Below are 24,092 nucleotides of genomic sequence, written 5' to 3'. Positions count from 1 at the left end.
CAGCCCATGATTGAGATGATAGAAGAAGATATTTGATGGCAAGAATAACTCTCTCTGGCCTCATAACGATCTTTCAGATTCCTTAGATTTTGGAGGCTTCTTTCTAATCATTTTCCATTTCTAAAGTTGACGGTGACTGACTTCTCTCAACAGGGGACGCTCGGTCTTGTAATGAGTGGTCTTAAAGTTGTTAGAACTCGTTAGAGCTACCTGACAGAGATAATGAGCGGGAGCTAAAAGGGAACAAGGTGAGTATATCTTTCGCCTCATTGACACGTGACACGAAAGGCTTAAGTCTACTATATCCTTCTCGAATGGCGGATTGGCCAACTATTTGCCTTTAAGCTCTGCTTATTACATTTCAAACAAATATTGGCAACAATATGACATTATTGTCTGTATGAGAAAGAACTTGATTGTAAAATGGATGGTTGTGAAGAACCTGATTGTAAAATTGATGGTTTTGAAGAACCTGATTGTAAAAATGATGGTTTTGAAGAATCTGATTGTTGAATTGATGGTCTTGAAGAACCTTATTGTTGAATTGATGGTTTTAAAGAACCTGATTGTAAAATTGATGGTTTTGAAGAACCTGATTGTAAAATTGATGGTTTTGAAGAACCTGATTGTAAAAATGATGGTTTTGAAGAATCTGATTGTTGAATTGATGGTCTTGAAGAACCTTATTGTTGAATTGATGGTTTTAAAGAACCTGATTGTAAAATTGATGGTTTTGAAGAACCTGATTGTTGAATTGATGGTTTTGAAGAACCTGATTGTAAAATTGATGGTTTTGAAGAACCTTATTGTTGAATTGATGGTTTTGAAGAACCTGATTGTAAAATTGATGGTTTTGAAGAACCTGATTGTAAAATTGATGGTCTTGAAGAACCTTATTGTTGAATTGATGGTTTTGAAGAACCTGATTGTAAAATTGATGGTTTTGAAGAACCTGATTGTTGAATTGATGGTTTTGAAGAACCTTTTTGTTGAATTGATGGTTTTGAAGAGCCTTGTTGTAAAATGGATGGTTGTGAAGAATCTGATTGTAAAATTGATGGTTTTGAAGAACCTGGTTGTAAAATTGATGGTTTTGAAGAACCTGATTGTAAAATTGATGGTTTTGAAGAACCTGGTTGTAAAATTGATGGTCTTGAAGAACCTTATTGTTGAATTGATGGTTTTGAAGAACCTGATTGTAAAATTGATGGTTTTGAAGAACCTGAGGGTAAAATTGATGGTTTTGAAGAACCTGATTGTTGAATTGATGGTTTTGAAGAACCTTATTGTTGAATTGATGGTCTTGAAGAACCTTATTGTTGAATTGATGGTCTTGAAGAACCTGATTGTAAAATTGATGGTCTTAAAGAACCTTATTGTTGAATTGATGGTTTTGAAGAACCTGATTGTAAAATTGATGGTTTTGAAGAACCTGAGGGTAAAATTGATGGTTTTGAAGAACCTGGTTGTAAAATTGATGGTTTTGAAGAACCTGATTGTTGAATTGATGGTCTTGAAGAACCTTATTGTTGAATTGATGGTTTTGAAGAACCTTATTGTAAAATTGATGGTTTTGAAGAATCTGATTGTTGAATTGATGGTTTTGAAGAACCTGATTGTTGAATTGATGGTCTTGAAGAACCTTATTGTTGAATTGATGGTTTTGAAGAACCTGATTGTAAAATTGATGGTTTTGAAGAACCTGAGGGTAAAATTGATGGTTTTGAAGAACCTGGTTGTAAAATTGATGGTTTTGAAGAACCTTATTGTTGAATTGATGGTCTTGAAGAACCTTATTGTTGAATTGATGGTTTTGAAGAACCTTATTGTAAAATTGATGGTTTTGAAGAACCTTATTGTTGAATTGATGGTCTTGAAGAACCTGATTGTTGAATTGATGGTTTTGAAGAACCTTATTGTTGAATTGATGGTTTTGAAGAACCTGATTGTAAAATTGATGGTTTTGAAGAACCTGATTGTAAAATTGATGGTCTTGAAGAACCTTATTGTTGAATTGATGGTTTTGAAGAACCTGATTGTAAAATTGATGGTTTTGAAGAACCTGATTGTTGAATTGATGGTTTTGAAGAACCTTTTTGTTGAATTGATGGTTTTGAAGAGCCTTATTGTAAAATGGATGGTTGTGAAGAATCTGATTGTAAAATTGATGGTTTTGAAGAACCTGGTTGTAAAATTGATGGTTTTGAAGAACCTGATTGTAAAATTGATGGTTTTGAAGAACCTGGTTGTAAAATTGATGGTTTTGAAGAACCTGATTGTTGAATTGATGGTTTTGAAGAACCTTATTGTTGAATTGATGGTCTTGAAGAACCTTATTGTTGAATTGATGGTCTTGAAGAACCTGATTGTAAAATTGATGGTCTTGAAGAACCTTATTGTTGAATTGATGGTTTTGAAGAACCTGATTGTAAAATTGATGGTTTTGAAGAACCTGAGGGTAAAATTGATGGTTTTGAAGAACCTGGTTGTAAAATTGATGGTTTTGAAGAACCTGATTGTTGAATTGATGGTCTTGAAGAACCTTATTGTTGAATTGATGGTTTTGAAGAACCTTATTGTAAAATTGATGGTTTTGAAGAACCTGATTGTTGAATTGATGGTCTTGAAGAACCTTATTGTTGAATTGATGGTTTTGAAGAACCTTATTGTAAAATTGATGGTTTTGAAGAACCTGATTGTAAAATTGATGGTTTTGAAGAACCTGATTGTTGAATTGATGGTCTTGAAGAACCTTATTGTTGAATTGATGGTTTTCAAGAACCTTATTGTAAAATTGATGGTCTTGAAGAACCTTATTGTTGAATTGATGGTTTTGAAGAACCTTATTGTTGAATTGATGGTTTTGAAGAACCTTATTGTTGAATTGATGGTTTTGAAGAGCCTTATTGTAAAATTGATGGTTTTGAAGAACCTGGTTGTAAAATTGATGGTCTTGAAGAACCTGATTGTTGAATTGATGGTCTTGAAGAACCTTATTGTTGAATTGATGGTTTTGAAGAACCTTATTGTAAAATTGATGGTTTTGAAGAATCTGATTGTTGAATTGATGGTTTTGAAGAACCTGATTGTTGAATTGATGGTCTTGAAGAACCTTATTGTTGAATTGATGGTTTTGAAGAACCTGATTGTAAAATTGATGGTTTTGAAGATTCTGATTGTTGAATTGATGGTCTTGAAGAACCTTATTGTTGAATTGATGGTTTTGAAGAACCTGATTGTAAAGTTATGGCTTTAAAGAAGCTGAGGGTAAAGTAATGGATACACAAATCAGCTTCTCTTTGAAGGGGTCTCAAAGGGTTTTGATTTTTAGAAATTTCGGATCAAAATTTGTTGAAACTGATTTTGACCAGAAAAATTATTCTAAGGTTCAAAAAATGTTCAAATTTTCCAGGTCCATGTACGTTTCCATCATGTTGGAAACCTTGTGCAAGAGTTATAATTAAAGTCTCAAAAATATGTGCTGTCGAAAGAAGTCTGTAACTTTTGATAGAATTGGAAGTAAATTGTGGTTTTTGCTTGTTGAAAAGATATTCTCGAGTGGAATATCATTGAATAGAGATTAAAAATTTGAAAATGAAGAAGCAGAAAGTCAACGACTTAATAACTTTTCAACTTTTTGAAAAAGTTTTCAAAAACTATTTATTCAGTCCTTCGTGGTTCAGTTAAGGGATAAATTTGTCTCGTTGACTGTGAAAATGGTTTTTTTTTGTTTAATTTTTTATAATGCCAATCAGTGATAAACTTCGAGCAATATCTTTCGACTGAATAATATTTTAAGACTTTTCGCAGTAATGATTTTAAGTTGAAAAAATACTCCTGTGAAAATGATATTTGTTGTAAGTCTTCAATAAGTGAAATTTTTGTTTCTTCATTTTCTACATTTTAATTTTCCAATTGTGCTTGAATTTTTTCCATTTGATGATATTCTACTTGTAAATAAAGACTTTGTGGTCAATTTATCCCGAAATACATTCAAAATTGAACATTAAAGACAAAATAAACCTTTTAAGAATACTTGCAAAAATATTCGTAATTTTCAGGATTTTATGTATCAGCATATGTAATATGCCGGCTTCCAACAACTAAACCTATGTTTGATAAAAAGAATATTACAATAAAAGGAAACAACGAGATCACATTGCATTTGATGTTATATTTTGCAGAAGAATAATGATTTTCTGAGGCTTAGATTCTTTGACGTTTGATGACTAGCCTACAATTTTCGTTCTTATCATCACCGTCAGCATATTCAACATTTGACAACGATTTTCTCTTCAGTCCTTTTGGGTTGACTGATTCGAGTGTTTTGTCAGTAGTAGAGACGTTTAGGGTTTCAGCGACAATGTCGGTTGTTGTGAATAGATTGTTGGTCTTGATGTTTTCTCCTTGGTAAACGTCTGATGAGATTTTCAATTTGTTGAGTTTGTCAACCAATTCATTGAAGGCTTTGTCATCCACTTTTTTGAAGGATGCTTTGGTATCAATTTCAGGGCGAGGTATTGTGTCTTCTTTGAAATCCTTTACGCTTCGTTGTGTTGTTTTAATAGTAACGCTAGCCTCGGTGAAAGGTTTTGATTTGAAGACGGCGTTCTTGTATGAAGCTTTCAGAACACGATGGTACTGCTTCAAATTGATTCGAGAACGTCCAGTGTTCAACTTCTTTATGTTTGAATTCTCCAATGCAAACGCCATTGCACGAGGATTCTTAGATTTTCCGATCTGATGAAATTCATCTCGGGATTCAATTTTTGAATGCAAATCGACGACTGATTTGCGTTTTGTGGTGAAAACTTTTGCACGAGTGATATCAACCTTTGTCTCAAGATCAATCTTGAACAAAGATTTACTCGAAACATTCGAATTTTCACCGAAGACTTTCATTTTACTCAAGATACACATTTTGTAAACACTTTCTGCGACTACTTTCGACAGAAAACAATTCAAAATAACTTCGAATTCAAAAAAACAAATTGACGTCAAATATTTATTTCATTTTCAACTAAATGACGTCGATTTGGTATGTTTGAAAAATTGCGTCATAGCTATTAATTAAATAGTCAATGTGTTAGAGAAAACGTTGGGAATTCGGGGTTTTTGGTTTCAGCACCAGGAAAGAACCTTGCTTTTGCTCATTGAGATTTTCTAAGAAACTCGCTAAAAAGTTAAAACTTCTTTAAAGTAAACAAGAAGCCGAAGCGACATAGCAATAGTCGAATGTTCAATGCACAAATTTCCTATTAATTAGCAGATCCATGTAAAAAAAGGTCGCACGAAAAACGTCGAGTAAAGCTCTGATTGGCTGAGACATTCAGGGATTACCTCATACTTTGGACGTTTGGAAAAAGATTTGTGTACGTGTGTAGTTTTAAGCCAATCAGAGCGTGTTTTTTTCGTGACTTTTCTTTTACATGAATCTCCTAGTAGGAAATTCGTTTATTGATTATATTGATGATCCGTGCTGATTGTTAGAAGGCACTGTTTTTTCCAAAATGGACTTGAATTGACTATGTTCATGAATTGACATAAAAAGCTGCTTCCATACAGACATACAGGCATACGAAACGAACATGTGGGCCAATTTAGACAGCCTGAAAAATGGGACAAGCCCGAGTTTTTACAAGTTCTTTGATGACTCTGTTGGTCGTTAAATGTTGAGACAAACGATTTTATTACTTTTTCTAAAGAACGCGTCATCCCTATTGTTTAAAAATAACCAATCAGTTAAGCATCTTGTAAAAACTCCAGCTTATCCCTAAAAAATAGAGTGCATCTTGAGGGACGGTTACGATATTCATCGGTGGATATTCATATTATAATAATATCTCAAAGAATCTTTACCGTTGTTTCTCACTTATGAGTAAGTCTGTAACTGCAGTCCGAGGTGCCCTAAAGGCTTCTGTTTCGATAGCTAACTACCCGAAGGTAGGAAAATGCGTCGTTCTTTCTCCCAGGATTGTTCCACTTACCCTTGACCTTTCTCTTTATTTGTTGATCATAGTCAATACCATCCTGGAATCTTTTGAATAATATCATTCGAATCAAAATGTTTGAAATTACACCCCTGTCTCACAGCCCCGGTGGAATTTTTTTCTCAGTTGGGATAAAAATTCCTATTGAAATCCCAATGTGGATAGAGATTCTCTTGTTCCAAGGTAAAAAAATCCAGTGGGGATGGTTTTGGAGTGCAATATTTAAACATTGAATTTCGAGTGGGGATGAAATCAACGTGAATGTCCTAGTGGGGCTGAAATTCCAGGGTATTTTCCCACCGGGGACGAAATCTTTGCCAAATTTTCCAGTGGGGCAGGGGTCTCAGCGGATCTGTGACATAGGGATGTGAAATTATTCAAATACAATGAGCAGTAAATTTAGAAATATTCAATATGGGATTTGAAATTCTTCAAACTCAACTTGTCAATATCCTTAATTTAATTTACAACTGGAATCTTTGACAAAGGTAAAAAATCTTCCCTGACAAAATACTTTCTCGAATCCTTTTTTTCTCGGAAATCTGAGCTTCTAGGCTATATGATATGATTATTAATCCCGAGACCAATCCGTCTTGACTAGCAAAATGTTTCTTCGAGTATATTCCTCATTCATAGTTTTGATTCGGTGAATTATCTTTTTCTTTCTCAAAAATTATTTACAGTTGTTAGAAAGTCATATATAATATAATTCAGTTGCAGTATATATGCAATTCTGTTTTGTTGTCGCTTTAAAGCATTTCATCTGTTATTGTTTCCAGTCGGTATCCATTCAAAAAGAAGACAATTTTGTCACTTGACATAATGGTACACGAACGTCCAAGGGCGCTGGATGTTGTAGTAAATAAGGTATTGCCACTTTCCTTGAATGAAGATCGTAATCAGCATTTTACTTTTCATAAGATTTATATGCTGACATCAGCAAAAATCAATTTCCACCTTCTTAAAAGCGTCATTCTTTCATACAGTACCAGATTTCGTCATGTCTTCATAAAACTCATCTTCATTTTCAGTTGGAATGTTCAGAGTATGATAAGTGGGTCGTTCAGCAATGTCCCCCAAAGGTTCATAATTGTTCGTTTGTTTGTCTGGATCTTCGTATATTTGTTCATAATCATTATTACTCGTCATCAGAGGTTTGGTGGGCCCTTGGTCCGGCTCCAAATCGCCGTTCGCGTGATGTGGAAAGTTGACGTAATTTGTTTTGTTATTATTGACGAGCAAGTTGTTCCCTCCTCTCAATGCTGTTAAATACGATTTGTTTTCGAAATTGGTTGGACTTTCTAACTGTGGTGAAAACTGAATTTCGCCCGGCTCTGCATAATCTGAACAAAGAAATTCAATGTGGTGATTAAGTACTGACAAAGAATCAATTTTGTGATGTCGATAACGAAAAGCAACCGACATAAATTGTTTGATTGAAAAATCAACAAGCTTCCCATTCTTAAATATTCATTACAAACAACCAGGCGATTGGAGAAACTTTCAGAATGATTCAAGATTATTTATTCTACCAATTGCGCTCACTTCAAAGCAGATTGACGCAGTTAGACTCGCACAGTATATCCTTAATTGGGACTAGGAACTTTAGACTTGTCGTCAAATTGAGGTGTATCGTTCGAAAAACATACCCTCACGTGATAAAAGTTTTGTCAAAGTTTTTTAAAGAATTTCAAAATAGATCCCTGCATGAGACTGATTCTTATAACAATGTTTTCGAAAGCAAGGGACTCTGGAAGGTTTCCTGTTCATCAGTACATCTCCATACTCCTTTCTATCAGGGTAATACCCAATCCGGAGGCTTATTTATTTTATCCCAGTGACCAAAAACTTTGACCTGAGCCAGGAGTATGGGATAAGAAGATCAGAAACAATTTTTCGATTATTTTATAGGAACCTGATATAACAGATGGCCATAATGCACGGTAAACCTCTCAAGGCGTTTGAAAATTAACTATCTGAGGAAAATTTTCATGACAAAAGTCTTGTTAAGTGTCATCTTTTAGAGCTTTAGCGTGGTATACATCAAACAATCACGACCTGATTCCAGGTTATTTTATAGCAAATCTGGTCAGCTTTCTTTTCGAAAAGTTTGAAATAGAAATTTCTTTAAATCTCAACTCCTCATTGACAAAAAGGCCTACATCGACCAATTGAATGTTGAGCTGTTATTAGCCTCAGCACGTGCCACCCAAACGAAAATATTAGCAGTCATAGGGACGTGAACATGTGTGAGCTTTTATGTTATGTCGGTATTTAGAGGGGAACCTACCTGAGTTATTTTTGATTTGAATATCGGACAAGCTGGGATGTTTCTTCATAATCACTTGGTCTTTCTTTTCTTCTTTATGACAGCACGAAGGACATTTTCGTTTGCTATAGAAAAGAACGACTACGACGATCAAGACGAGGATGAGAAGCGACGCCACTATGGCACCAATCAACGGCGCTTTTGAGGACGATTTGCCATCGCCAGAAGTTCCAGTAGTTGGCGCTGGTGGTGAAAATGTTGTTGGCTGAAAATGAAGAAAGTCGAGATTCGAAAAATGACTCACTTACGCCTAAATGATGAATAGGAATTGATTGTGTAGCGTAGATGAAAACTGAAAAGAATTCGGAACAGGACTTGAACTATTTTTGTTCCTTGTGGCACTCAACTAAAACTTCACGATATTAGGATGAGAGGATGTCTAGCATTACTAAACACTTTGAGAAATAAAAACTTTTTCATTGACTCACCTTTACAGATGGACTGCATACTCCTGTACCTGAAATGCGATCGAGAAATCGTTTATGTTTTGCCCGATTATCACAAAGAACTGATTTTGAAAAGGTACTAAGTGATCCGATTGAAAGATGGAAATTATATTTGAATGGACGTTCGAATGTACTTACATTTCATTTCTTCAGAAGCTATAATCAGTGTCAATTTTGAACTTTGTGTATTTAAACTGAGGCATTTTATAGTGTTCTTCTACTTTGAAAGATCATCAAATAATATGTTATAGATATGCTTACTGTCAGTCCAATTTCTCGATCCAACGATTTTGCCGATTGCGCAATACGAACTTTTAGTTTGTTTCTTCAAGGAATCACAGTTCAAATTGAATTTGATCAAGTTGCCACTGTATAAGTCCTTGTCTACACTAAATGGGTTGATCCACTGTAAGTATAAACACAAATAATTTTCTTTACAACCCATGTACCTGTTAACCAGCTGCTAGCCTGACTAACAAGTGTTTGAAGAGTTGACACAGCAAAATAATAGTGTGGCTACTTTTAGTCTAGCAAGCTAGACTAATTGAGACATAGTAGAAATAAAGCAAAAAGTGATGGAGAGCACAATTTTAGTCGTCTATGAAACCTTTGTGCAAGCTAAAAGTTGCTATTGTTAATGAAAAAAGAAATCTAGGGGGCTTGTTCGGAAAAAATCTTTTTTTAGCCTGTTAAAGCCTTATAAGGCAAAATCAAATTTGCGAAAGTAAATGTCGCAAATTTCACGAATGAATTTTCGACCTTGCGAAAGTTTCTTCTCGCGAAAGTTTGTATATACGGCTAAAGTAGTTAGCATCTTCGGAGACTTACTTAACTTTTCAATCAAAAGCGTTAGACTAGAAATCTCGGCCTCCAAAAAGATTCTTACTCTAATTGAAAAAGATCCTGAGCTTGATTTCAATACAGTGAAAGATGAGGAGGTGAAAGGTATCCATGTTTGTAAGCCCACATTGAAATAATCCACTGAAGTAAGTGCCATCATTGTGCATTGCGTTGTCTTGGAAACCACAGGCTCCATGAATTCTGAAGCCATTGATGTGTGGACGGAGATGGTTGGAATTTCATTTTCATATTCTTTGAAGTAGAACTCGCATTCTGAAATGTTAAATAAGGATGATACATGCGCTTTTTATCAGTCCTATCAAAATGTGAAGAAATCTGCTCAATCATCCTTACTCCAAGATAGGCCAGTCGCCACAAACTTCCTTATCTACCTTTTTTCAGCCTTGCGCTCTACTATGATGGACACTTTTTACGATATTTCAAAAAATAGCTTATGCGGTCAGCAAAAAGTTGAAAAGAGAAAAGTTCAAAAATTCAACTTTGTCAAGGATTATTCACTGTGGCAAGGCTGAAAATCATGTAATGATAACAGCAGTTGTTGAATTGGAGCTTATTCTTTACACCACTTTCTCACATCCCCCTAGGACCCCGGGGGGGGGGGGGTACCTAGGGAAAAATGGGTCGGATAATTCAGGATTTTCAGGAAATTTTTTGATTTCCAGAGAACAAATTGTAATAAAAGCTCTCTAAGGGTATGACTTTTTTCAAAAATCGAAAAAAAAAATTCAAAAAGTCTCTCTAAGGGTCACCTTTTCAGCAAAAATCAGTCTCTCTAAGGGTCGGTTTTCGGAGGTCCCGTCCGCACATACCCCTCATTCGCCAACCCTAGTACCCCCCCCCCCGGGCCTTGGACCCCTTCCCATCAGAAAATAGGTCAAAATATTGCCCCCAGTGGGAAATTATACTCCAATTTTGTCCCCACTGAAAATAATCAAATAAACCAATTTCACTGCATAATATTTTTTTATTAGCATGAATTTCTTGAAAACAATGGAATTTTAATCTCAAGCCATAAAAAAAATATGGGAGTATCAATCCCCATCAAGTTTCAGTCCGTTGTTTTTACCCCAACTGGCTAAAAAAATCCTAAATTGTCTGTGAGAAAGGTTTGTGTTTCTTTTGTAGCCTGTCTTGACCTTAGGATGTTTTCAGATTGTACCAACAACATTTATGTATTTGATAGCAATCTTGTACTAACTGTCTATTACAAAAACTGCATGAAAGGCGTTTAGGGTCCGAGTTTATGACCGTTTATCACCAGGATCAAATGAAGTCAAATAATTTCAAACAAAAAGTGTTTTGTGTATGTAGATTAGTAACTTCTTCACTGTGGATGGGCCCTATTGACGTCAAAGACGTCATTCGAAGGAGTCATAGATCATAGGAATAAATTAGGATTCTAAAGTTTGTTTGCTTGGCATCAAATAAGCAAAAAATCTCGTTAAAAAGTTTTCACTGATAATATTTATGTGAGGAATAAGTACCTGATGAAACGCTAGTTGTATCTTTGACGCATTTGTATGTTTCTCCAACTTTCATGAACGTCCCTCCTCGACAATCACATTCTTTGGACGTCAATTGTACGGCACCGAGGTCTGAACATGTGACGTCATTTCCACAATATAATGAATCTTTGATGAAATCTCGCACCATTTCTAAGCTTGATGCACTACTTTGACTGAATGTAGTCAGTTGTAAGAAAAGCAAGGTTAATTTGAACAATATCATGTTTTTTTGTTCTGAAAGGTAATGAACGATTAGCGATGAATAAAGTACATTGAATTTATACCATTAATGAAATTTCTGTACTGGACGAGCTTCTAGTTCACTTTAGATCACCGTCTTACAAAGGTACCATAAGATGAACAAAATGATACTTCCTAAACCTTATTTCATTTCTCATTAAAAATGCAGTTCTCTTTAACTTTGCCTTTAAGCCCTCGTTTTAAATCTAATTTAATACAACCTTCTTTCAAAGCTCAAATGACCTTTTTACATAAGGAGTAAAAATGTTTTCATCGAAACAGAACTTCTGCCAAACAACAACTCTCTGACACAAAAAAATAAGCCTTATTCAAGACAATTTTCACATTAACTTTCAAAACTTTATCAATATTTTAATCATTTGATTCACAAGACGCTTCCGTTACTTTTACATCACAGTGACAAACCATATCAAAAATATGACATCACTCCTAAGACTGTCACTGATGCAGTTTATCAAAAAGTTTCTATTTCACACTTTTTACGATGATAGATACATGTTTTTTTATAAGCATAACGTTTATAAGCATACCGAGACCTGAGTTTGTCTAAAAAATAAGCATATTACAAGCATATTACTGAGCTTGCTTTTGAGGTGTGAGGTGTGAGGTGTATTTAAAAAAATACAAGCGTAAACGCGGCAATCGTTCACAACTTTCCTGAAAAATCTTTGTGTCATTGCTTATTTCCCTATCCTCATGTATAGCAACGACAGATTTTGGAAAAATTGGAGACTCGAATTTTTCGGAAAAATTAGCATATGATAAACATACTTCGATCCTCTAAGCATAACTGAGCTTGTTTCCCAAAAAACATTTGCTTATAAAAAAAAACATTTATTTCTCTCTGGATGTTTTCTTTAACAACCTTGCCCTTATGTCACCTTTCAGTAGGTTTGATTACCGCTCACTTTGTTATCCATCCATCTGCCCATCATGCTTCAACATGATACACAACCTTGTCCGGGATCCACTTAAGGCTTCTTGATAGACTGGATGGGGCTTTCTCGTGGTCATCTAGTAGGGTTTGGTAATCTCCCGGGTAATCTGCTTTTGCTTAGTCGTATATGAAAATAAGGAATATTGCAAATCTGTTGATGTTGTTCATCTCCATAGGAGATCTACATACACTGCTGAGCTTTTACCCCGTTTGGTCAGACCCTTAAAACACCCCTGTCTCACAGCCCCGGTGGAACTTTTTTCCTCAGTGGGAATAAAAACTCCTATTGAAATCTCAATGGGGATAGAAATTCTATTGTTCCAAGGTTAAAAAATCCAGTGGTGATGGGTTTGGAGTGCAATTTTTAAACATTGAATTTTAAATGGGGATGAAATCAAAGTCAATTTCCTAGTGGGGATGAAATTTCGGGGTATTTTCCCACCGCGGGGACGATATTTTTGCGAAATTTTCCGGTGGGACTCAGTGGGACTGGGGGTCCCAGCGGGTCTGTGACACAGGGATGTCTTAAAATATTTTGGAATAGTAGCTTTTCCATGGGAAATAAGTGGCTTCATTTCCCATTTCCCATTTTCTTTTATTTTCCATTTCCCAAGCCCCAATGGTCCTTTAAACTTCAATCTGCTTAATAACCTTCACTGGGTGACTGATACAGGGATGTCCATTCTTAGGTTTCTATCTTCTATCATACTGTGGGAATGTTCAAAACTAAAGCGTTTACAAAAAATGTGATCAATCTTGCATCTCTTTTTTTGTCCAAATGGATACTTTCATAAGCTGTTGGTCACGTTACCAATAAAAATCAAGTGGAAAAATATCAAAAGTTTTATCAATCATATTATCATAACATATAACTTCAAAAACAAGAATGTTACTTCAAAGTCTGAAAGCCAGGAAAAATACTCCATCCCAATTCTCTTCCGATGTCTATTTGGAAGTAAACTATTGGCTTTTTACATTTTATTAATTTCCAGCAATCTGTTCCCTTCTTACGAAAAGAGGTTTTAATGAATTATAACACGTCCAATATATTTCATCGAGGAGAGTTTTCAGCCAGAAATATTGAATTCATAAGATTTTCGTTCGTTCAAGCAATTATTTCACAGTTTTTCTTTCTCAAGTTAAGAGATAAGCTCTCTCTCGATCAAAACTCATTTTAATTAATCATTATAGTTTTATTCAACTGGGATTACGTTCTATTAAAAGGTGACATGGTATTGACTATTGATATTCTAAATACAGTTTTATTGTGAAGTCATTATCCTCTTAGAGGGAGGGCCCGCTCTCCTCCGCACTGTGATCTTCCAGACTTTTCGAAATCGAATTAAGCGCGATTCTCTAATTCGACCCATCACTATTAGCAATTGTGATAAGAAAGAAATCAACGCAATAATTGACAATTGAATCGAGCGAAATGTCGGAACATTATTAGATTGATTAGCTTGATAGGGTATTGAAATTGGGATCTAATGCTATCGGATAAGGGAGAAATTCAACAGCCGTTCATTTTAAAACGTCAAAATTCTTTTATTTTTCATAATCACAACTTGCAACTTCAAATAAATAGCGCTGTTAAAATATTCCTTAATCAAACGCTAACTACAATATAGATTTTGGGGCGACCAACTTTAAAGATCTTTTGGTAAAAATATCCACAGTCGCTCTCTCTCTAAAATACAAATGTAAAAAAAAGAAGAAAAATACAACAAAAATGTCACGCACAAACAAGCAAAAAATTTCAGTCCGGCCGAGTTTATTGTGGAGTAGTGATTTCTGGGTCAAAAAAAGGAATGAAAAAATACTAATGAAAGGAACTGTATAAAATATAAACATGTCTAAAACAAAAGAACACAAATCATTTGAAGAGAATGAAGAATGTTCTTTCAAATGATGGCTAAATGAACTGGATAAAACGGGCCATACCGAAGTGCACAAAAACTCTTTCCAGAGTAATAACCATACTCCAAAAAGAAATTGATGCTGTACTAGTAAAAAATATAAACAAAAAGTATAAAAAACTAGTAAAAACCAACTGTGTTTTGAAGAAACTCAACTCAACTAAATAATCTTTTAAAAGAACCAAAAAGAAGATGGTGTCTGGTTAAAATCCACTCGATGTTTCAGAACTCATATTTCACACGCACTCATTCGACTAACTCAATCATCTTTGAGATCTTTATTCCATCCTGAGTAAGGACCAGATTCATTGGACGCATTGGAAGCCCAGATACTGAAGGCATCTAGTGGACTATCGGTAGAATTACCAACTTCACTGACCGGGTTCAGATCGAGACCAAGACCGAGACGTCCTCTTGCTGAAAGACTTCCAGAGGAGGACGTCGGAATATCAGGTGCATCCCAAATTGATGAACGTCCAAGAGAGGTCGAAGATCCAAACAAGTCCTGCAATCACAAAAGAGTTTTGATGAGAATCTAGTTTTCAAGAGAGGTAGGCTTTCAAAGCTTTGGTACGCTGCTTCAAGCTTTTGCAGATATCGCTAGGTATTAAGGTATCTTGTAGCACGCATTAAATTTACCACTTGGTCAGTTTATTAAGTATTTTATTTCGACGGTGGTCGAGCGATGATGATTTTTTATTTGTATGTACAAATATACTGAAAGAATATCAGTAGATCGCAGTGTCGCAGTCTTCAAGAAAAAGGAAGATTATGTTTATAATGGTTAGCTTGCTCAACCCAAATCAACAGCACAGATACTAAAATAGAGAAATAGTTTACCTTATCAAGGAGGTCAGATTTCCAGATATCTCCACCATCTCTTTCATCACGTGATCCCGTCAACAAGCTGCCAAACGACTGAAGAAGTCAACAAAATAATTGGTTATAGAAACACGTTGATAATCTAAAAAGGTTCCTGACTTTGCACTTATTGATCTTCTAGTCAAAGGAAAATTTCACAATTTCTTTTAACTTGTAATTGCTGATTGATCAAAGCCAAAATATTACCATCCTGATGTTTTTACCTGTAGTTAGTACTGTGTATTTTTTCGACCATTACTAGACCCCCTTTAAATTTGACGCACAGAAGCTAATTTTAGAATTTCAATTTTGAAGATGCATAAACTAGAAACATATGTTGTATAATGGGCTATCCCACAAATTAAATGTTTGGTAAAACTTACAGTTGATTTAGGAGCTCTTGGGCTTGTATTTCCAAGTAAGGCGCTGTATGAGTCAGTTTTCAAATCAGAGAAGAGTGAGGATTTTGTCCACGAATCTGCAGTTGAAGTTCGAGGGTTTTCAAGACCCCAAATGCTTTGTGTACTTTTAGTGGAAGCAGGTTTCGATAAACCAGGTGGAGGGCGGAGATATTCGAGGGCGGAATCATCAACTGACGCCCAAGAATTATCTTTCTTGACGTTTGATCCGGGTGCTTTATTGATTCGTTGGGAGGCGGGAACAAATTCAGGAACTTCAGGAGACAGGTTGCTTGAGAAGCCACCGACAGAAGGTGAGGAAGTAGTGCGTTCTAATTCTTTTGGTCGAGGTAAAGATGGTTTTTTGCTGTTCCTCAAACTGCTCAAATTGTCGTAGTAAAACATGGAGTTGCCGTTGGTTTGTGTTGGAGAGTCTGGGTCCGAGTGTTCGCGGGCGCCACCAATCATCTTCTTCAAATATGACGTAATGCCACCAGAGGAAGAATCTTTCTTGGATTTTTTACTCTTGCTTTCTTTTTCTTCATATGAACTGTGTTTTGGCGATGTGTGGTTACTGTTGGACGGACTGTTGCCTGAGGAGCATTAAGACAGAATGTTAGCATTCGAATTACTGAAGAAGACTTGCTTGTATTGTTTAATACCTGACTGTGTTGGAATCTTCCAATGCCACCATAATACCGGGGAACTGTGAGCCTTAATATGGCCAACATAGATATTTTGGAGGTAGAGGACTCAAAGCTTTTTTCACATGCACGTAAAATTTTACTTTATAGTGGGGTCGTTTAGCATAATTTACGGGAAAAAAAAAGATCTAGCTGAAACTTTCTCCAGACCTTCTCTATAGGATGGTTATGCCTCAGGAAAAAATCCCCTAAAATCCCACTGGTGGAACATCCCTTTTTTGGGACATTTCTTTTTTCCCCAGGCAAAACCCTAAGGGCGAAATTTTTTGAAAATTTCAAACTCATTTTCAGACATTATCAAGTATACCATTCGAAAGCTCCCGAAAAACTATATAGAAGACTTTTAAACGGGTATAGCCGATTTCATTACCTAACTCAAGATAATTCAAGCAGAAGATGCTATTTATGGTCAATTTTAGACCAAAGTGTGGCGAAAAGTGGAACTTGCGCATGAAATGTCTCGAGTTAGGTAAGGAAATCAGCTATAACCGTTTAAAAGTCTTCTATATAGTTTTTCGAGAGCTTTCGAATGGTATACATGATATTGTCTGGAAATAAGTTTAAAATTTTCAAAAAAGTTCGCCCTTAGGATTTTGCCTGGGGAAAATAGAAATGTCCCAAAAAAGGGATTTTCCACCAGTGGGATTTTAGGGAATTTTTTCCTGAGGTATAAGCATCCTATAGAGAAGGTCTGGAGAAAGTTTCAGCTAGATCTTATTTTTTTCCTACAAACAGCCTGTATTTTTGTAACACGACCACACTATTAGACCTTACGGTAAATCGTTCGTAAGGCTGTCTTTTGGGAATTTCCCCGACATTATGTAGAGTTTTTGTGACTTTTCCTTCCGTTCAAAACTTTTTGAACGTAAGCAAACTCTACATAAGGCCTTAAAACACTACGTAAGCTTAGGGAAATTCCCCACCCTTCAAGGTCTTAAGTAAAATTTTACGTACATGTGAGAAAAGCTTAAGGGTTAAAAATACACTTTTGTTTTACGCACACTCGATATCAAGGCAGACACGACAGAACCCTAACTTAAAGGAAACATTCTTGACATTACCTGCACTCTTTTTGTTTTGTTGTGATTTATGGAGGGCGGCTTCAACAATAGCAGCTGCAATAGCATGAGGAGAAGTGGGTGTGTCTGATGACGTTAGACGTTCTTTTTCATGATGGTAGGCCGTTTTCTTTGCACGATTCATTTTGTTATTCTTCAAAACTTCTTGTCGAGCTGTCGTTTTTCGTGGGTACGCATCAGGTCGTGGTCCGTTAAGAGAAATCTCATCTAATTTATCCATTGTTCCATGTCCAGAATATTCCATACGTTTTCGATTTTTCACTTTTTCAACGGTCGTAAAGCCGTGAGGTTTTTCTTCTTGGTGATCATCTTCGACACTACTTCCATTACTGTTCTCTTTGTGAAGTGTAGCGTGTGTATCTTTCTTCGTTGGTTTGGATTTCTTTCGGATCTTCTTTTCATCTTCCAGTTCTTTCAGCTTCCTCTTTTCCCATGGGTCACTAATCTCCTCCGTCACTATTTTCGGTTCAGTAGGTTCTTGATACAAGGTGTAACGTCCGTTCGGCCGGTGTGATTCTTGTCTACGCTTATTCCGTTTGGGAGGCGTGTTTGGTTCTTTTAATCCGTTTTTAGTATCCGGTTTTTCATCGTGAACGGATGAGTTTGTTTCCGAGTTCTTCCGCGAGGGGAGTGATGACGTACTGCAATCGGAGAGCGAGCCTTTACGTTCTTTCGATGAAGCACGAGCAAGTTGTTCCCGTGATCCTTTAGGGTGACTATTTGTTTTGGTCAGAGGTTGATGTACCTTGTTGGTTGCAGATGATCGATGATGTAGCGTTGCTTCGCTGTTTGCTTTTTCTTTTTTATCCGTAATCCTGTGAATGAGAACACAAACCAATGCTATACACTTTAAATTAACGCAAAAATGAAGGTGAGCTCTTACCATTCTAACACACATACAAAAACCTTGTCTATTCTAACTTGGACCAGGTAATTCAAATTATCCTTTGGTAACGTGTATCAACGTTCATGTAAATCATACAGATTTCTAAACAGGTTCAGCTAAACCTTTAGTGAGATTAAGGATTCCCATCGAAATTAGTTTTGGAGAACAATATCTTCTATCGAATTCCCCTATAGGGATGGGAGCTTAGGCTCTTTTCCTACCAAGAAATTTTTGCTATTGCGGAGTGAGTCAAAAGCTGGGCCTGTGATACAGGGGCATATCCATAGTGATCAAAACCAAAAAAAAATTCAAAACCATTGACTTACCTTACTTTGACGCCAGCGATTGCGTTGAGATCAAATACAGTACCAGCTGTATAGATATCCATATTATCTTTTCCATGTGTTCGGTTCGAAAGACCGCCAGCAGTGAACGTACACTGAACCACATACTTCTGAGCGTCAAAATAAGCAAAGAAAATTATAAAAATGAAAATGGTTGACATCACTATAGCTGTCACGATATGGAGGTATGGTTCCCAGTAAGGGCGTGGTAGAGCACTGGCGCATAATGGTAATAGGTGGTGTGGTAATGTAGCCAGTAAAGTGAAATCTAAAGCTTGCCCCATGGTGGTTAATACTCGTAAATTTCTTGTCACTCTTGATGTCGTAAAATCAGGAATAAATCTGAAATGATAGAAAAAGGAAATTTGTAGGATTAGTACGAAACCACTCTAAGCAAATATTGAATTTCTCATAAGCTCAGCATTTGACAAAAAACACTTTTGACGCAGTATGCTTGATCAGCAGTAATGTATATAAATATTATTCGGATGTGTGAATTACACTGTACAAGGAAATTTCGACCCCGACAGAATGAGGAGTCCTTGGAGTATTGTGTATTTTACACAATATATTTGTTTCACTGTATCAACTTTGAAACAAGGAAATACAGTAGTACATGTATGCAGTCCAAACGAAAGTTATCTCGGCTGCAACTTGTTTACTTTATACGTATTCTGCTTATAGTGTATAGAGGTGTTCTAATATTCTCTTCAGTCGGTTTTTCAGATGTAGTTATGCGACTGATACTACATGATAGAGTACTACACAAGAAGTTATAAGCTAAATGTTGAAAGAACGCCGAAATGCGATTAAATTAATTATAAGCAATTCGATTACATAAACAGGAAAAAAGAAAGTGTCCATTAAGTATGAAAGACGAGCAGTGATCTGTGACACGTGCCATTCAATCAGCACTCGTTGACGTGATTACAAAAGAAAAACCAGTAACAAACAACTATTAATCGATATTGAATGACTATCTCGTTGTTTGTTATTGGCGTATCCACCGGAGGAGTGAGACAGTAAAAATGTGTCAAATAGTCATATGAGAAATGAAACGTTCCCACCCAATTTCAGTTGAAAAAGAAAATCTGATTTCTGCTCCCTCGCCTAAAGGTCCCACGTCTAAATTCTCGACTTTATATCACTATTAGCGAGGTTAAGCACGGGTTTATTTTGACTGTAAAGTGCGATACCGTAGGCCTGTACATAACTTTCCAAAGCAAACCATGCAATTATGTATAGGCCTACGATATCGCATTGAACGGTCTAAATAAACACTTGCTTAACCTCGCTATTGCATCATGTTAAATACTTTAGATACTCATATTTCGATGGAATATATTTCGATGGAATAAATTTCCAAGAAAAACCCATTCTTGATTCAGAAAAGTAAAATCTAAATGGTCAGGACGTTTAATAGTAATGACTGATTTATTTGCTGAGAAACCCGTTAACTGGGATGTGTAAAAGCAGCTTTTTGAAATCCACGGAATCTCTTAATTTTAAGGACACTAGAGTAAGTAAACAAAAAAAGGATTATAAAAAACTTACGTGATATCGATTTTCCTTGAGGCGTTTGGCATCAACATGAATGGTTCACAGTTCAAAATACGAAAGCCGTACCCCTCGCATTCATAATTATTGATATTCATGGATGCGACTTCTACAGGGAGTTGACCGGCATTGGTTGCCGTGAACGATCCTTTGACAGTGAAAGAAGGATACACACGTGCTTTGGGTGTCGATTCTACATAAAGTAAACAAACAAGTTGAAACATCAAAAACATCATGTCTATCACCTTTCTACTTTGCTTGCCCTCCTTAAAATGACGTCTGTTTACACATTACATCATGTTTTATCAAATAATGATATCATTCGGCTTGTCATCGACAACTTTGTTTGTAATCTTTATAATGATTTGTAATTAGTGTAAAGTGTACTCCCCTCTTTTTAAAACGATTCAAACTAACGTACTAATTCTCGGATAGACGCCAGAGTTCTATCATCACTTCATATCTTTTCTATTTTAAAACACTACAAGCGAGTGAAAGTAATGTAACAAAATCCCTTTTTGTAAGCAAGCTGTGAAATTGAATTAAAAGGAGTTAGTGATGGAAATAGGATCTTTTGTAAAAGAGGTTCAAATGATCTTGTTAGACATTGTTAGACACCATGCGTTAAATGTTTGACTCACCAAAATTAACACAAGTTTAAGACTAATAAAACAAAGGACTGAATTGGAAAAAAATTCAATAGGATTGAAAGCAAAAGGCTACAAGTCTGCGTTTTTAGTGAGAAACTTCATTGACAAAGGTTTCGGGGGTATTCTCAGGTTTAGAATAAGTGAAAATTATCATTACTATTGTAAAGATACAGAAATTTTTGTTTGATAAGCCTTCCTGATTTTAAGCTTAACCCTTAAGAACCTTCTTTAGAATTGTTGGCATGTTTCTTATACAACATTTCACATAACAACTTTCTTCTACTCGTGTTACACCAAGCATTGTAATTTTATTTCATACATTATCATGATTCATAGTGAATGAACATGAAACAGCATGCATTGCGCAAACATTTGTAAGAAAACAAGAGAAAGCGAAAGAATTAAAAAACCGCTATATAAATTTTGATATCAAGTCAAAACAGAATTGTTACGATTACATAATGAAATTTTGAAAGGAGGTGTGTACATTTCGATACCTCTGAATGCTAAGCGATGACTTTTACTCCGGAAACTACCTGTCAAATATATCAAATGTCAAAAAGTTCTCCCCACGTGGGCACACTAATTGAAGAAACTCTGGCTACCAAAAATATAGTGAATGCGTGGAATTATGGGAAATTGGGATGATGCAATTTCATTTTGGAAACCAACTATGAATAGCCCACGTGGTTTACTGGCATTTTCTTTTTGAAACAGTGTTTCTTTAATTGGGACGCTCCAGTGGAGATTCAGACGGATGATGAGAAAAAGAAAGTTTTTAGAAATTTGCTTACTGTTGCAATCTTTGAGGTGGTCGGCCTTTATTTGAAAGAGAAGTACGGAAGATTTCCCACCAGGGGGTTTGCCATTTATCTTGAAATTAGTTTTTGCGCCTTGACCGTGAACAACTACCAAATCCAAAATGGTTAGATTGTTTCTAAAACAGAAATAAAATAAAATCTATTTCAATGACCTTGCAGGGCACATTCATTTGGGAAAGAAAAAAATTCGGTGTCATGATGTGAATGTGTAAAGGAAACTAAAGAGGGATGAGAAGTTTTAATTCCTAATTTCATATTGAACCCTATTAGGATCACAGCTGGAAGAAAGTTAAACAAAATGGCCATCTATCAAGAATTCACTGACCTCACAACCATGATAGATGTTTTGGGGACCTCGTCTTGCGGCGTAAAGCCGATGGTGACGGCCCGCCTTTGACGCGGCTCAAGAACCATGGATAAACTATTAGGCGAAGGGTTGATGCCAAGAGCAGACGCTACTTTGGAATTTGTATGCTCCCCACTCTGAAAATATAATGTACATTTTGATTATAAAGCATATTATAGCACACGAAAGTGATCTTCATCCGATTTTGAGATTAAAACGAGTCTTGCCATCAATTCGAATTCAATTTTGAAAAACCAGACAAGTGCATGAAAACGAGACAAATTCATTTATCTATCCATTACAAATTTTAAAGTAAAATTGGCAAAGATAGATGGATAGACAGAAGATGGCAACATCTTTAAATAAACGAAGTCAACACAAACAGTCTAAAAACATATGGTACCTGTAGATCTGAAAGCGTGAAAAGCGAATGTCCATTCAAATCCAGTGAAAAAGAGTCTACAATCAAACGATCAGACAAGAGATCAAGGCCTCCTTCAGGTTGTGGATAATGCAGCAAAGGAACAACTTGTACAACTAATGGATGATCTGAAGGGTTGGTGATATACATGTCAGCTGTGGTAAAGTTGCCAACATACGTTGAAGGGAATTTTATAGATTGTTCAACTAGGGTGGGCCATGACAGACTAGCTTGTATTGGTATTAAGTAATTTTTTATGACTGAAGAATCGATAATGATGGATGCGTTGAAACTGAAACAAAGGAAAATTAAAAAAGTTAGTGGATTTTCGTAGGGTTAAAACAATAAGCATACAACCAAATGTAACAATTTTCAAATATTTATCTTCGAATAGGTGAAAGCCTGTGATAGGACGAAATCATTTCAAGCGAACACATTAAATTGTGAAGCTTATAAATTATATCCCATCTAACAAAATAATGAACAAACTATTCCCTTACTTGGAGTCCTTCTTGCTTTCTACCAGGTCCCATTTTCTCCTTAACTTTTCTAGCAGATTGAAGTCCAGCTCCCAAGTATCTGATGGTAAGGGTAGGCTATGGAACCAGTGATCGCAAGCTGAAAAAAAAGTCTTCGATTTTTAAAGGGCCTTTTGCACGATTTCGTCAAAAGTGACAAATTTGAGGAGAATCTAATGAAACAATTTAAAGTATTTAAGATGGTAGTATTTTTACAAGCCAACTCACCTGGATCAATTTCACAGACACAAAGAAAACATTGATCAACATCCCCTCTAAAAGGATCAAATTTGACCCAACCAATCTATAAACAAACAACAGAATGTGTCCTTAAAAAAAGGTTTGATTTGACCTATCGACCTTCAAGCTTTTATAAATAATTTTGAGTATACACTGTTTTTGACATTTCAATGAATCGACTATGAATAACGCAACTAAGAACACACTTTAAACCAATTCGCAATTTTCAGTACATAAAACAGTCGTCCAAAATTTAAAACGTGCGAATTCTAAATCCTTTACACTTACGTGAGTTTTCTCTCCAGGAGGCAGTTGTGGTAGAAAATCTGGTTTGATGAAGAAGAAGCGAGGATCTTCTGGATAAACACTCAGATTCTGTAAACTGATACCGTATTTGAAAGTAGACTCGATTGACAAAGGATAATTTTCAATCCGCCCCTGCAAGTAAAGAAAAGTTAGCATTGTGAAACATGAATCCTTCAAACTAGTGACAAGTGGGACAAGAGTAGAATTCTACTTACAGGAAAGGCTTTTTTGATGCGTATCTTCTTTGGTTTTGCTATCAATGTTCCTTCCACCGTTTTCATAAAGATTGGAATTTTAATTGTCTATAAAAACAAAAAAGTTTAGTTATAATAGAAAAACTTTTACCGTAAGAACGAAACCAAGCTGAATACCTGTCCGAAATTCAGAAAAGTCAAAAACTACCAAATAAGATAAATTAACAATAAGTGAATTGAAGCAAAGACAATACTAGCCCTACCTCGTATAGAGTTTTGAGTAACACTTGGCCATGATATGTGCCTTCCTTTTCAGGAGCCACAATATCAACTTCAAAAGTTGCCACATCGCTCGACTTCAAGATTAACTTCTCTTCCCATTTTCATCTTTCTCGATTTTACTTTTGAGCGTTTCATTCAGTGAGTTTTGTAATTTTTGTTGTTCTGCAGTGCTCTTTGAGTTGGACACATGCATGAGCCGTAATCGAGCAAATTCGAACTGAGTGCCAAACTCTTTGATTG

At 35.8% G+C, this 24,092-nt stretch overlaps 3 protein-coding genes across 3 annotated transcripts; 1 reads left to right on the top strand and 2 right to left on the bottom strand.

Annotated features, from left to right (window-relative positions):
• Nucleotides 1–484: 484 nt before the first annotated feature.
• Nucleotides 485–3,256, top strand: LOC136819227 (uncharacterized). The gene has a single exon (XM_067075444.1). It carries the CDS (start codon nucleotides 485–487, stop codon nucleotides 3,254–3,256), a length of 2,772 nt encoding a protein of 923 aa, XP_066931545.1.
• A 3,367-nt stretch (nucleotides 3,257–6,623) lies between these two features.
• On the bottom strand, nucleotides 6,624–11,381 carry LOC136819271 (uncharacterized). Its single transcript, XM_067075501.1, has 6 exons — nucleotides 11,111–11,381; nucleotides 9,652–9,878; nucleotides 9,027–9,171; nucleotides 8,748–8,776; nucleotides 8,281–8,524; nucleotides 6,624–7,333 (listed from the first exon to the last, which is right to left on the bottom strand). The coding sequence occupies exons 1-6, from the start codon at nucleotides 11,352–11,354 to the stop codon at nucleotides 6,969–6,971; spliced, it is 1,254 nt and encodes a 417-aa protein (XP_066931602.1). The 5' UTR covers nucleotides 11,355–11,381; the 3' UTR covers nucleotides 6,624–6,968.
• A 2,472-nt stretch (nucleotides 11,382–13,853) lies between these two features.
• Nucleotides 13,854–23,964, bottom strand: LOC136819253 (transmembrane protein 131-like). Its single transcript, XM_067075478.1, has 14 exons — nucleotides 23,834–23,964; nucleotides 23,592–23,678; nucleotides 23,359–23,508; nucleotides 23,059–23,134; nucleotides 22,813–22,930; nucleotides 22,295–22,604; nucleotides 21,871–22,028; nucleotides 21,519–21,661; nucleotides 20,072–20,267; nucleotides 18,500–18,859; nucleotides 17,270–18,102; nucleotides 15,490–16,097; nucleotides 15,086–15,163; nucleotides 13,854–14,750 (listed from the first exon to the last, which is right to left on the bottom strand). The coding sequence occupies exons 2-14, from the start codon at nucleotides 23,655–23,657 to the stop codon at nucleotides 14,505–14,507; spliced, it is 3,342 nt and encodes a 1,113-aa protein (XP_066931579.1). The 5' UTR covers nucleotides 23,658–23,678; nucleotides 23,834–23,964; the 3' UTR covers nucleotides 13,854–14,504.
• Between the last annotated feature and the right edge of the window lie 128 nt (nucleotides 23,965–24,092).

Source organism: Clytia hemisphaerica, unplaced genomic scaffold (assembly GCF_902728285.1).
Source record: "Clytia hemisphaerica strain Z4C2 unplaced genomic scaffold, Clytia hemisphaerica genome assembly, whole genome shotgun sequence".
Lineage (NCBI taxonomy): Eukaryota > Metazoa > Cnidaria > Hydrozoa > Leptothecata > Clytiidae > Clytia > Clytia hemisphaerica.
The sequence above is the reverse complement of the archived record's forward strand: the minus strand, read 5'-3'. Positions and strand labels throughout refer to the sequence as shown.

Bases quoted from the DNA above. Each gene is read 5' to 3' on its own strand.
- LOC136819227 (XM_067075444.1), top strand. From the start codon at position 485: ATGATGGTTTTGAAGAATCTGATTGTTGAATTGATGGTCTTGAAGAAC.
- LOC136819271 (XM_067075501.1), bottom strand. From the start codon at position 11,354: ATGATATTGTTCAAATTAACCTTGCTTTTCTTACAACTGACTACATTC. The intron at 8,525-8,747 runs GTGAGTCAATGA...CTTCATTTTCAG, and splicing joins TATGCAGTCCATCTGTAAAG to CCAACAACATTTTCACCACC. The intron at 7,334-8,280 runs GTAGGTTCCCCT...TTCTTTGTTCAG, and splicing joins TCAAATCAAAAATAACTCAG to ATTATGCAGAGCCGGGCGAA.
- LOC136819253 (XM_067075478.1), bottom strand. From the start codon at position 23,657: ATGAAAACGGTGGAAGGAACATTGATAGCAAAACCAAAGAAGATACGC. The intron at 20,268-21,518 runs GTAAGCAAATTT...TACTTTATGTAG, and splicing joins CCACCTCAAAGATTGCAACA to AATCGACACCCAAAGCACGT. The intron at 18,103-18,499 runs GTAAGTCAATGG...TCTCATTCACAG, and splicing joins ATCGCTGGCGTCAAAGTAAG to GATTACGGATAAAAAAGAAA.